The 12,500-nt window shown below is 38.9% G+C and overlaps 1 protein-coding gene across 1 annotated transcript in view; it reads right to left on the bottom strand.

Moving 5' to 3' along the window:
- Positions 1–971: 971 nt before the first annotated feature.
- LOC144969939 (uncharacterized) overlaps positions 972–12,500 on the bottom strand; it is a 16,473-nt gene continuing 4,944 nt past the window's right edge. The window contains exons 3-8 of the mRNA XM_078909024.1: positions 12,413–12,493; positions 11,572–11,750; positions 9,362–9,419; positions 8,015–8,136; positions 5,393–5,536; positions 972–3,548 (exon numbers count right to left, since the gene is read on the bottom strand). Of these exons, the coding sequence (XP_078765150.1) occupies positions 8,110–8,136; positions 9,362–9,419; positions 11,572–11,750; positions 12,413–12,493 (345 nt within the window). The 3' untranslated portion in view covers positions 972–3,548; positions 5,393–5,536; positions 8,015–8,109. The remainder of the gene's footprint in view (positions 3,549–5,392; positions 5,537–8,014; positions 8,137–9,361; positions 9,420–11,571; positions 11,751–12,412; positions 12,494–12,500) is intronic.

The following is a 12,500-nucleotide window of genomic DNA, read 5'->3' as shown; positions in this document are numbered from 1 at the left end:
TTCAAGCCTCGCGCTCGGCGCATAGTTGAGTCCTTGGAAAAGGCTCTTTACTCACTTTCTCTCACCGTACTCAGGTGTAAAACGAGTACCTGGCCGTTAACAGCGCTGTCTTTGTCCGAAAAATTATAATATCGCCTAACAGGCGTTATGTTCCGTTTATTCATCCCCAAGGGGAAATTTGTCTTTAGGGTCTATCCATAGTAGTAGTTGTAGTAGTAGCGTATGGCTACACCTCCAAATGTATTTCGTCAACCCAGATTCTAAAGTCTTCCTCCGCCCTAAGGATGGTTTCGTAGCCACCTTCAAGTTTAGTGACTGGACAGTGGAGGACGATGTGATCGCTGATCTCTGGGGCTGCCTGACATTTCTGGCAGGTATAACAGTTTCCAAGTTTCCATCTGCACATATTTGATGCAGTTCTGCCATGTCCAGTTAAGGGGCGGTTTGAGGAAATCCAGTATTCCCTGGTGTTATTGAATGCAGGCACTCTTTTGGTTGGATCTTTAATGTTTCCTCCTTTTGGTCTATCCATGGGAAGACTGGAATAACCCAGGCGTTAGCCGCAGTGCAGCGCCGCAAAGTGAGCTAGGGCGAGGTGACTTGCTGAAGGCCACACGAGGCAGGTATTCAAACTTGGTACCTTTTGGGTACGAAGCAAAGACCATTTCGCTGAGCCACGCTGCCCTCTAATTCCTACATTCCCCCTAATGTCCATTTCATACAACCCTTGTCACCTGTTAAGCGTCCTGGTAGCAATATTTAGATACGCGTCATTGCTTATAGTCTGATACTCAATCATATCTGAGTCCATAGTGGATAAGAGTGTAAAGTACTTTGCCAAGAGCACAACACAGGAGCAAGGGTTTTGCAATAATAGTGTTTTGACCGGTCACTACCCATGCTGAACATCGCTTGACTTTGTTGCAAATAATGTGAGTCACCAAAGTGAATTATTAATAAGAAAGACGTGGTTTAAAAAAACAACAGATCTTTATTCAAAATTTGAAGTAATAAAAAATGTCTTACAGAATTACAAACTGTCAGGAGTAATACAGAAAATAATTAACTCCGTGTTGTAAACACTGATTCTCTCTCTCTCTCTCTCTCTCTCTCTCTCTCTCTCTCTCTCTCTCTCTCTCTCTCTCACTCACTCACACATACACTGTCTCTCACTCTCTCTTTTATTCTTTCCTGCCCACCATAGAAGGTCAGAGGGGGATAGAAGACACAGTAAGTGACCTCGTTGCCCACCATGGGAGGTCAGAAGGGGATAGAAGGCACAGCAAGTGACCTCCCTGCCCACCATGGGAGGTCAGAGGGGGGTAGAAGACAGTAAGTGACCTCATTGCCCATCATGAGAGGTCAAAAGGGGATAGAAGGCACAGCAAGTGACCTCCCTGTCCACCACAGGAGGTCAGACGGTGATAGAAGACACAGTAAGTGGCCTCGTTGCCCACCATGGGAGGTCAGAAGGGGATAGAAGACACAGCAAGTGACCTCCTTGCCCACCATGGGAGGTCAAAGGGGAAAAGAAGAAGACACAGCAAGTGACCTCCTTGCCCACCATGGGAGGTCAGAGGGGGAAAGAAGAAGACACAGCAAGTGACCTCCTTGCCCACCATGGGAGGTCAAAGGGGGAAAGAAGAAGACACAGCAAGTGACCTCCTTGCCCACCATGGGAGGTCAGAGGGGGAAAGAAGACACAGCAAGTGACCTCCTTGCCCACAATGGGAGGTCAGAAGGGGAAAGAAGAAGACACAGCAAGTGACCTCCCTGCCCACCATGGGAGGTCAGGAGACCTCACCCAGAATGTTCCATCCAAATCATTTCCAATTAAAGGGCTGCCAGGCAGATTTGAAAATATCCGCTCCAACCTGACATGGAGTCTCTCGATTTAAAAAAAAACAAAATAGTCCGTCAGAGCCTTTAGGGCCATAGAGCCAGAGTTTATTCCAGTTTATTTAGTGTGAAACAGATAATAGCAGTTGCTTGCTATCCTTTGGATAGGACACTGGTCTATCCCAAAGTATTTTCTGCCAGATCTAAGAGACCCAGCTACCTAATCATTGCTGGGTGGACAGGAGGGTCAGAAAAAAAATCTTGACTGCACCCGGGATCAACCTCAGTGCCTTTGTGCGTGAAGCGAGTGCTCTACCAACTGAGCTATCCAGAACCCTGATGTCTCCTGGACGCCGACTTTATTTCAGAAATCACAATGAGAACTGAATTTTTTGAGGTGAGGTCTATAAAAATGTTACATTTGATAAATTAGCATTTCAATATTAGCTATTGTGTAAAGATAATAGTACAATGAACACTTATAATAATTATAATTGAGCTTTTATATAGCGCAATATCAACTAAAATGTGCTCAAAGCTCTTTACAAGGGGTCCCTGGTCAACAGCAACATTTAACATTTAGGACGTGCCGCCTGTTAGGCGATATTACAATTTTTCGGACAAAGACAACAGTGTTAATGGCCCGGTGCTCATTTTACACCTGAGTACGGTGAGAGAATGTGAGCAGGACTGCCAAGTTCACAAAGTAAAAATGCTGGACACTTCTTTTTGGACGGGGGGGGGGGGGGGGGGGGGGGGGAGGTGACATCACATCACAGGTAATCATGACAGATGGTGATAATGGAATAGTAACGGTGATCTGATAGTGTTGCCTGACTTGACAAAAGAATTATGACTACAAAAAAAAAAGAAGCTTTTAATGACCAATTGACAAATAATTTAGCACTATAGTGCCAATGTGACTAGAAAAATGGCTCTTCTTAATAGTGCCAAAAATATCTGGTCCCTTTTTGAGAAGCAAGAGATCAAATTAACAAGTTAGCTGCGGAGGCAACGAAACAAATTTATTTGAAATTTTTTTTTTTTAAATTAATCAATTCAGGGAAATGCGGGCCATTTTTGCCTTACGCAGGACGGCGGTACACAGCCTCAAAATGCGGGACACTTGGCAGCCCTGTGTGAGTAAAGAGCCTTTTCCAAGGACTAACTATGCGCCGAGCGCGAGGCTCAAACCCAGGACCTTCCGATCCGAAAGCGAGTGTCATACCACTGGACCACATAGCCACACTTTAAAAAAGATAATACAGAGTACATGGAGGGATGACTATGCAGAAAAAATACATTAACCAAACTAAGCAAAGTCAAGTTCCGTGGCCCCACCCATCCTCAAAAAAAAAAATGTACCCATAGTTCCCCGCCCTTCCAACCGCTAATTTTCGAGGTTCCCCAATCATCAGACAGCTCTGAATCAAGGTTCTCCAATCATCGGACAGCTCTGAATCAAGGTTCCCCAATCATCGGACAGCTCTGAATCGAGGTTCTCCAATCATCGGACAGCTCTGAATCACCGTAATAATGAATTTGCGACCGTCCTCCAAACAGAGAAGTCAGAATTTTTTATATTGCTAGTTAGAGTTTCAAGGACTTGGGACTTCAGATCTTTCCCAGAGTCATGACATACGTCGTTGTGGAACAGGAGGTGACGAAAATGTTTGGAAAGGTGGGCTGTTCCATTTTTGTGGCTATCCCTGAATGATGTGGAAAAAAAAAAGAAAAGAAAGTGGTATCAATGCAATTTGTAAAGATAGAACAAAGATGACGTCACTCAGGTCTTTGTTATTATTTTTTGCCATCCGCGTTTATGAGTAATGCTCACTGAACTGTATTAACCTGACTATAAACGTTCATGGATACACACAGTTTTGTGTGTTGATCCGTTATACTTCCGGATGGCAATGTTATGAGCTTCTTAGCCAAGTGCATACTATCTATAAAATCATAACAAAAAAAAATTATTCGTAATGTCATGGAAATAATCCTATAATAAAAAACCTCTTTCATACAACCCATGGGTCCTGATAGCTCAGTTGGTAGAGCACTCGCTTCATACGCAAAGGGGACTGAGATCAATCCCGGGTGCAGCAGTCGATATTTTTTTCTGATCCCCCCCCTGTCCACCCAGCAGTGAATGGGCCGCTGAGTCTGTTAGATTTGGTGGAAAGTTCTTTGCGATAGTCTAGTGTCCTATCCAAAGGATAGAAAGCAATTGCTATCGTCCATTTCACGCTGAAGAAACTGGGATAAACTCCGGCTCCATGGGCTGAATGGCTCTGAAGGACTACTTTGAAATTATTTTTTTCATACAATCCAGACAAGTGTTGTTGTGGTAGAAAATTGTTTTTGGACGCTTACATAAAACAGGTTATTTACATGTTCAATTGTAAAGTAATGTGTACTTATGTGGTCTAGTGGTATGACTCTCGCCCTCAGAGTGGAGCAACGTATAGTTTAGACCTCGAAAAAGCTCTTTACTCACATTCTCTCCCGTTTTCGAGTGTAAAATGAGTACCTGGTCATAGGCATTGTTGTCTCTGTCGGTAAAAATTGAAATATTGCTAAACAGGTGCCTTGTCTCGTCCTACATGTTAAGTATCAGTGTTTGGTAGAGGCAGCGTGTACCTTAGTTTGAGTTTGAGATCACCTGCATGTCTCATCCTGACCCAAGCACATGCCCCCACTAACGGGAATACACTCAAATGTTTACAAATCATATATAATAGAGTGCATAACAGTGAGATGACTTACAAGACAAAAAATATCATCTCCCAGAACTCTACCTATACATTTGATTATTTCTCTCCTAGCCAGGGCCAGGACAAAAGTAATCTCATTTCAAGACAAAGACAGAGAAAGCATGTTGGAAAATATAGATATAGGGGGATAGAAGATACAGTATGTACCTCCCTGCCCATTATGGGAGGTCAGGAACCCCACCCAGGATTTTTAAAAAAAAGTGTAACCCATCACCTCAAATGGTATTGTATTGGAGTGGATCAGACCAACCAACCAAGGAATAGAAGACACAATAAGTGCCTCCAGTAAGTGGTTTACATTTCATCTCATTACTCCATCTCATTGTCGCCCTCTCTCTCTCTCTCTCCTCATCAATCTCTCTCTTTCCCCTCGCACGCAAACATTTTTACCTATAATGTTTTAAGTATTATGACAATCTAATACATATAACATATTTCGTGTTTACTTGAAGAAGGCCAAAGGCCGAAACGTCGTTTGTTTTGTGTTGTTCCCTTATATGTGAGTCACATTTACTAACTTCATCTATCTCTCCATTTTATTGGCTCATTTAGGCACCTCTAGTTTTAACTGCCTCCCTGACCACTATGGGAAGACAAAACCAATAACAAGAGGTGCCTAATGAGTCAATAAAACAGAGATAAAGATAAAGGAAGTAAATCTGACTCATAAATGAACAACACAAAACTAACGACGTTTCGACCCTTGACCTTTTCATGGGAGGACAAAAGACCCCCACCTAGTCACAAATTGCGTTAGACTTTCCACAATAACAACATACTTCCACAGGTCATTCTCCAAATCATCAAGGCATGGCTGAAAGCACCGACCCCACTTTTCAAGTGACGATAAATAAAATTGGAGAAATCCAGAACTGTTCAACGATGCCATTCTCAAGACGTCCAGATTCAATTCTAAGACATGGCTGTACATGGAGTGGGTAGGATAGAAAAATAAAATAAATAAATAAATAAATAAATAAATAAATAAATAAATAAATAAATAAATAAATAAATAAGTAAATAAATAAATAAATAAATAAATAAATAAATAAATGAAGCAAAAGCTTGAATAAATAATATGTTAAACACAAATAAACTTTTTCAGTATTACTATAGGGAATGAGATTAGCGGAAGAGTAGCGTCCTTGATTGGATGTCACCTTGCAGAGAGAACGTCAAAATGGTTTTGCGCATGCTTCTCTCTCGTCCTCGCGTTCGGTGAAGTGTCTCATGCCGCTTTCACTGGAAGCGAGGACGAGAGACGCATGCGCACAACCAACATGACGTTCTCTATCTAATAACTTTTCCACCAGTGACGTCCAATCAAGGGACGCTACTCTTCCGCTAATCTCATTCCCTATTACAAATTTTATCATAAATGTTGCACAAGTACAATAACAATGTGTCAAATTACAGGTGAGAGGGTAAAAAAATAGATCATGGTAACATTTTTATTTTCTTCAGTATTGCCTCCCTTTACTTACTTACTTACTTACTTATCCGGACCAGCGACCACCTGAGCTCTAGCCCTTCGGTCTTGTGCCATGACGTAGAAGTTAGACGTCTTTTGTAGTTGTTCCAGGTGGTGACTATAAAGTGTGTTATGATGCTTGGATTTGGTGGGAGGAATGTGCATCTCAGGTCTTCAAGAGGTTGACATTCAAGCAAGTGGTGTGTTACTGTTTCATTGGGGTGTTGACATAGGGGGCAGGAAGGGGGATGTGTCTTTTGTAATTTTGCTTAAATGGTTGTTCAGCGGTATGTGTTTTGTTCTTAGTTGAAAGATGATGCTTTGCTGGTGTCCTCTGAGCTAATTTAGGCAATTGCCTCCCTTTAAATACTATAAGCATGGATATAACCGGACTCAGCTACAACATGGATTTTGTTTGCTAGTCTCCCTTACCTGTTGTATTCGAGTTCCACTGAACACTAGAAGCATTTATGAAATATAATTCCATTGATTGCATTCAAATTCATCTTTTGTTTCCGCACATGAAAGAAACATGTGCAACTATGTGGTCCAGTGGTAAGGACACTCGTCTTCCGACTTGAAGGTCAAGGGTTTGAGTCTGCTCTGAACAGCACATAGTTGAATCCTTGGAAAAGGCTTTTACTCATTCACATTCTCTCATCATACTCAGGTGTATAATGAGTACCTGGCTGTTAACAGCGTTGTCTCTGTCTGAAATAGTAATATCGCTAACAGGCGTCATGCCTTGTCCTACGTGTTAAGTGTCAGTTTAAAGGGCTAGGGACCCCTTGTAAAGCGCAATGAGCACATTTAGTGGAGATTGTGCATATGACTGCTATAGAAACTTGGGTATAAAGTTAAGAATAGAAGTACTGAACTGATAATGTTGTCCTGACTTGTTTGTTTTTGAGGGTTTTACAGCACATGCAACCATTTAGGTTATATCAGTGCCAGTAAAAAGGAAGAAAATGAGAGAGTCAAAATCTAGAATAAAATTAAAGCACCCAAGAAAAAGTAAGGCAAAGGGGAAACTGGGAACAAATAGGGATAAGATGTAGATCCCATGAGCATGCCATCTTAAAATTGAGATCACTTATAAGTCTCACCAGACACAAGCACAAGATCCAACAAAGAGGAATACATTCAAATGCTCACATTATATATTCAAAACAACAAATATAATAATACACAACAGAGAGATGATTTACAAGAAAAACAATATCATCTCCCAAAACAATAACTATGCACTTGATTGTTTCCCTCCCAGCCAAGTACTCCGGCCAGGGCCAGGACAAAACCAGGTAATCTCATTCCAAGACAAAGACAGAAAGCAAATTAGAAAAACAGCTATAAGGGGATAGAAGAAATACCACACTGCCCACGATGGGAGGTAAGGACAAAACCAGGTAATCTCATTCCAAGACAAAGACAGAAAGCAAATTAGAAAACAGTTATAAGGGGATAGAAGAAATGCCACCCTGCCCACTATGGGAAGCCAGGACAAAACCAGGTAATATCATTCCAAGACAAAGACAGAAAGCAAATTAGAAAACAGCTATAAGGGGATAGAAGAAATGCCACCCTGCCCACTATGGAAGCCAGGACAAAACCAGGTAATCTCATTCCAAGACAAAGAAAGAAAGCAAATTAGAAAACAGTTATAAGGGGATAGAAGAAATGCCACCCTGCCCACTATGGGAAGCCAGGACAAAACCAGGTAATCTCATTCCAAGACAAAGACAGAAAGCAAATTAGAAAACAGTTATAAGGGGATAGAAGAAATGCCACCTGCCCACTATGGGAAGCCAGGACAAAACCAGGTAATCTCATTCCAAGACAAAGACAGAAAGCAAATTAGAAAACAGTTATAAGGGGATAGAAGAAATGCCACACTGCCATTATGGGAGGCAGGAACCCCGACCTGACTCACTGTAAATGCCATCTATTCTCACACCCATCCACGATAACAGAATAGATAACAAAGGATTTCTTAACGACTTCAACTCTGATGGAAGACTCTCTGGATCAATTGATATATATGGACAAGCACTCCTGTCAAAATAAAATATGTTTAATTATATAATCACATGAATAATAATAATAATAATAATTAATAATAATAATAATAATAATAATAATAATAATAATAATAATAATAATAATATAATAATAATAAATGTACCTTTATATAGCACTTATGCCGAAGCTTCAAAGCACTTCACATTGACCATCAGAAAAAAAAAAAAAAAAAAAAAGAAAAAAAATCATCCAATTACACACACACTCACACACACACACATCCATATATACACTGTACATAAATATACATTACTCACACACACAAACACACATATACATAATACACATAAACATATCGTACTAAATACACATACATGCATATAACATATATACACATACATGCACACACTTAACTAAATGTATATACGAATAAAGAAGTAGAAGAAGAAGAAGAAGAAGAAGAAGAAGAAGAAGAAGAAGAAGAAGAAGAAGAAGAAGAAGAAGAAGAAGAAGAAGAAGAAGAAAGTAGTTCTTCATAGCCATTCGGCCCATAGAGCTAGAATTTCTATAGCACGAAACGGATATGACCAATTGCTTGCTACCTTTGAACAGGACACTTGATTTCTTTTTACAATTGATTCCAAAACTCTGAATCACTTAAAAAGAGCTCGGTGGGGAACAGATGCATCCATTTTTGTAAAAAACGTATGACTCTCCCCAGTAAATACTGACTTATCTACAATATCTACAAACACACACACCCCACACACAAACCAACACATGCACACAAAACAACACAAGCACATGGACATTTATATAGTGCAAGATCTAATAAACATTATCAAAAGGCTTTACAAGAGGTCCCAGCCAACAGCAACACTTAATATGTAGGAAAAATCATGACAAGAACTCATTTTATCTATGTACAGAGAGAGAACGTGAGCAAAGAACCTTTTTCCAAAGATTCAACTATGCCCTCTTAGAATGGGACTCTAACCCTGGACATTCCGGTCCAAAGACGAGTGTCATACCACTAGACCACATAGCCACACTGTTTCCCTCCCAGTAAGGACTCCGGCCAGGGCTAGGACAAAACCAAGTAATCCCATTCCATTACAAGACAAAGACAGAAAGCAACTCGGAAAACATATACAAGGGGATAGAAGACACAGCGTGTCTTCCTGCCCACACAGGAGGTCAAGACCCCCCATCCAGAATCTGAAAAACAATAGCAATAGAATGATAACAATTCACTTACCCATCCTCTGTCTAATAATACCAGTCGTTCAAACAAGGATCTGCAGTACTGTTGAAACCTGGTGAAATTATAACAAACAAAATTATTTTCTCTTTAATCTCTATCGTTCAAAAGTTATTTCAATGCAAAACTGTTTTCGAGATTAAAGTACGATGACTCAAACAGAGAAATACAATGTGGCTTATTTCAGACAATCTGGCAAATTAAATCACCGACCAATTTTTTTTTTTTTTTTCAACTCAATGGAAGGTATCAAGCATTGCTCCCCCCCCCCCCCCCCTCTAAAAATAAAAAAAAAGTTTAAAAACTTGAGCATTTCTATAATGCAATATCCATTAAACGTGCTCAACGCGCTTTAACGGGGTCCTAGCCAACAGCAACATTTAACATAATATAGGCAAGTTATGATGCCTGTTAGGTGATATTATATTTTCCTTGACAGAGACAATACTGTTAATGGATAGATACTTTTTTACACCAGAGTATGGTTATAGTTACACATATATCATATACTTTTTAAGTTAAAAAAAATAATTCCTGACATCTAATCTACAGTTGGCCTCGAACAGTTAGAATGAGTGGCCTCTCAGTTCATATTAGGATCGATGGAACATTCTAGATGTTGCTTTCTCGTCATAAATACCACGGAGTATTTTGATTGTTTCAATCAAGTCTCCTCTTATTCTTCTGAATGGAAGTGTTGGTAGACTCAGTTCTTTTACTTTTAGTCTATATTCGTAAAGTTTCTTTCTCATACCAAGTAATAGTTTTGTTGCACGATGTCATTGGGTGTTGTCCACGATGTTGACTGACTTTAATAAAAAAAAAATAAACAAAATTCCCTTTATTCATCCCCAAGGGGAAATTTGCCTTTAGGGTCTATTCCAAGGAAAGACTGGAATAACCCAGGCATCAGAGCAGTGCCGCAAAGTGAGCTAGGGCGAGGTGACTTGCTCAAGGCCACACAGCGCAGCGGCGGTTGATTGAACTCGGTACCTTTCGGGTACGAATCAAAGACTGTACCACTGAGCCACGCTGCCTGGTAACGCTAAGCATATTGCACCTTAATAAACGGATCCTCGTTGAACTATATGCCTGTTTTGAAACTTGATATGAATTAAACCCCCCAAGATTTTTTTAAAAATATTAAATTAATTTATTAAAAACAACAACACAACATTGCTATGAGTACAAAAAGGTCACAGACAAACAAGACCATCTTAACTCACTCAACCCTAGAGAATTTTGGTTACTTTTCAAAATTGGAAAAAAAGATGTATTAAAAATGAGCATGTGGATAGATAGTTTTATTCAACTATCATTAACGTGTAAAAACTAAAAACATTAGCTTTGATACTACGCCTATAATTTGTCTCAGAAAAATGTAATAAATAGGCATGGGGTAAAAGTAACCCGGGTAAAATACGGATATAGTTGGTGTTAGGGTTGAGTTAGTTAAATCAGACACTATCCACACTTACTTAAAAGTGCAGGTATGATAAACCCAAATTGTCATGGTCTCATTGTTGTAATGGAAATAATCTCAAACCAACACACAACAATGTTAAATCAAGCCCATAATTGTGCTTGATTATCAGACCTGCAAATATGTGCACATCGGATATCATACGATTCTTACACTCTTGTCTTTTTGGAATTCCGGTCGTGTTCCCAACCAGAGCTTGCGAGTGTGCGTTGGGGACAAAGTTCGAATTCCAAAACGCAAGAGTGTAAAAAATCTTTTATTCTACCCTCAGTCGATTCCTATATTTGGTCAGCTTTGAATAAAAACATATTTGAAAACATTCAAATGATACATCTTTTAACTCACTCAACCCTAACACCGACTATATCCGTAGTTTACCTGGGTTACTTTTACTCCATGCCTATATATTACATTCATCTTAGACAAATTATAGGCGTATTAGTATCAAAACTAATATTTTTAGTTTTTACATGTTAATGATAGTTGAATAAAAATATCTAGACTATGTACATGCTCATTTTTAATACATTTATTTCAAATTTTGAAAAGTAGCAAAAATCTCTAGGATTGAGTGAGTTAAAGAATCTGATTTTTAGTGAAATTTACGCTTGGTAATCGGACATCACAAATTATTATTGTAAACATGATATCGTTACGCGTTACTATTTAGGGAGACGGGGTGGAATAATGGAATCTGAGCCATGAATATGAGATATATGCATACCTCTGTCCATTTTCACAGGCCGTCATGACAGTAAGGATGTTTGTCAAAAGGATTTTTGCATAGGTCGACGCTTTACGATCTTTGATGATTCGCAGACCAGGTTGATTTTGGATCCAGAGTACGGAGAGGGATTGGTCCAAATCTGTGAAATGAGGCCTGGCCTTTATCTTGGCATTTACCTGGGGGAAAAGTGTTTGTTTATTTGTTTGTTTATTGCTTTAGGTCTCTTCCAACACAAATGAGGTTATATGAGAGACCGCTGAAACAAAAAAAACAAGCAATCTAACAAAAATAGTACAAATGTAAATCAAAATCATAACCTAAAGATATAAGCTAAATTATAAATAACCAAGAACAAACAGGCAGAAGATTTACAGAAAAAAAAATATCCCCTGTCAAAAATACAATCACAAACCAAAGAAGCAGGATAGGCTAGTAAAGAGAAGAAGAAACGACATCACTATCGGATCGTACAACCATGCGAACAGAAAAGTGTTACAAACAAGGGCGGCAATACTATAATAATAATAATAATAATAATAAAAATATAAAATAATAATAATGATAATAATAATATTAATAATAATAATAATAATAATAATAATAATAATAATAATAATAATAATAATAATAATAATAATAATAATAATAATATTAATGATGATGACAACAATATAAATTAAAACACTGCAAGTTTTCAATAACCCAAATATACATTTCAAATGAAATGAAGGGATACCTCAAATCATATTTTCATTTTCATTATTTTCGTCTTTTCCTCAGTAGATGATGAATACTGGACTATGACTATAAGCGTAATTTAAAAACAATGGTGCATCACCTCACTCCACATAGATGGGTCCACCAAGGTCTCTAACTTCCTCTGAAGATCAGAACTTCCATTTGAGTTTGTCAAAACAGTCTATAAA

Source organism: Berghia stephanieae, chromosome 4 (assembly GCF_034508935.2).
Source record: "Berghia stephanieae isolate SIO BIC M18660-M18661 chromosome 4, UCSD_Bste_1.3, whole genome shotgun sequence".
NCBI lineage: Eukaryota > Metazoa > Mollusca > Gastropoda > Nudibranchia > Aeolidiidae > Berghia > Berghia stephanieae.
Note: the sequence above shows the minus strand (reverse complement) of the source record. Positions and strands in the feature narration are given on the sequence as shown.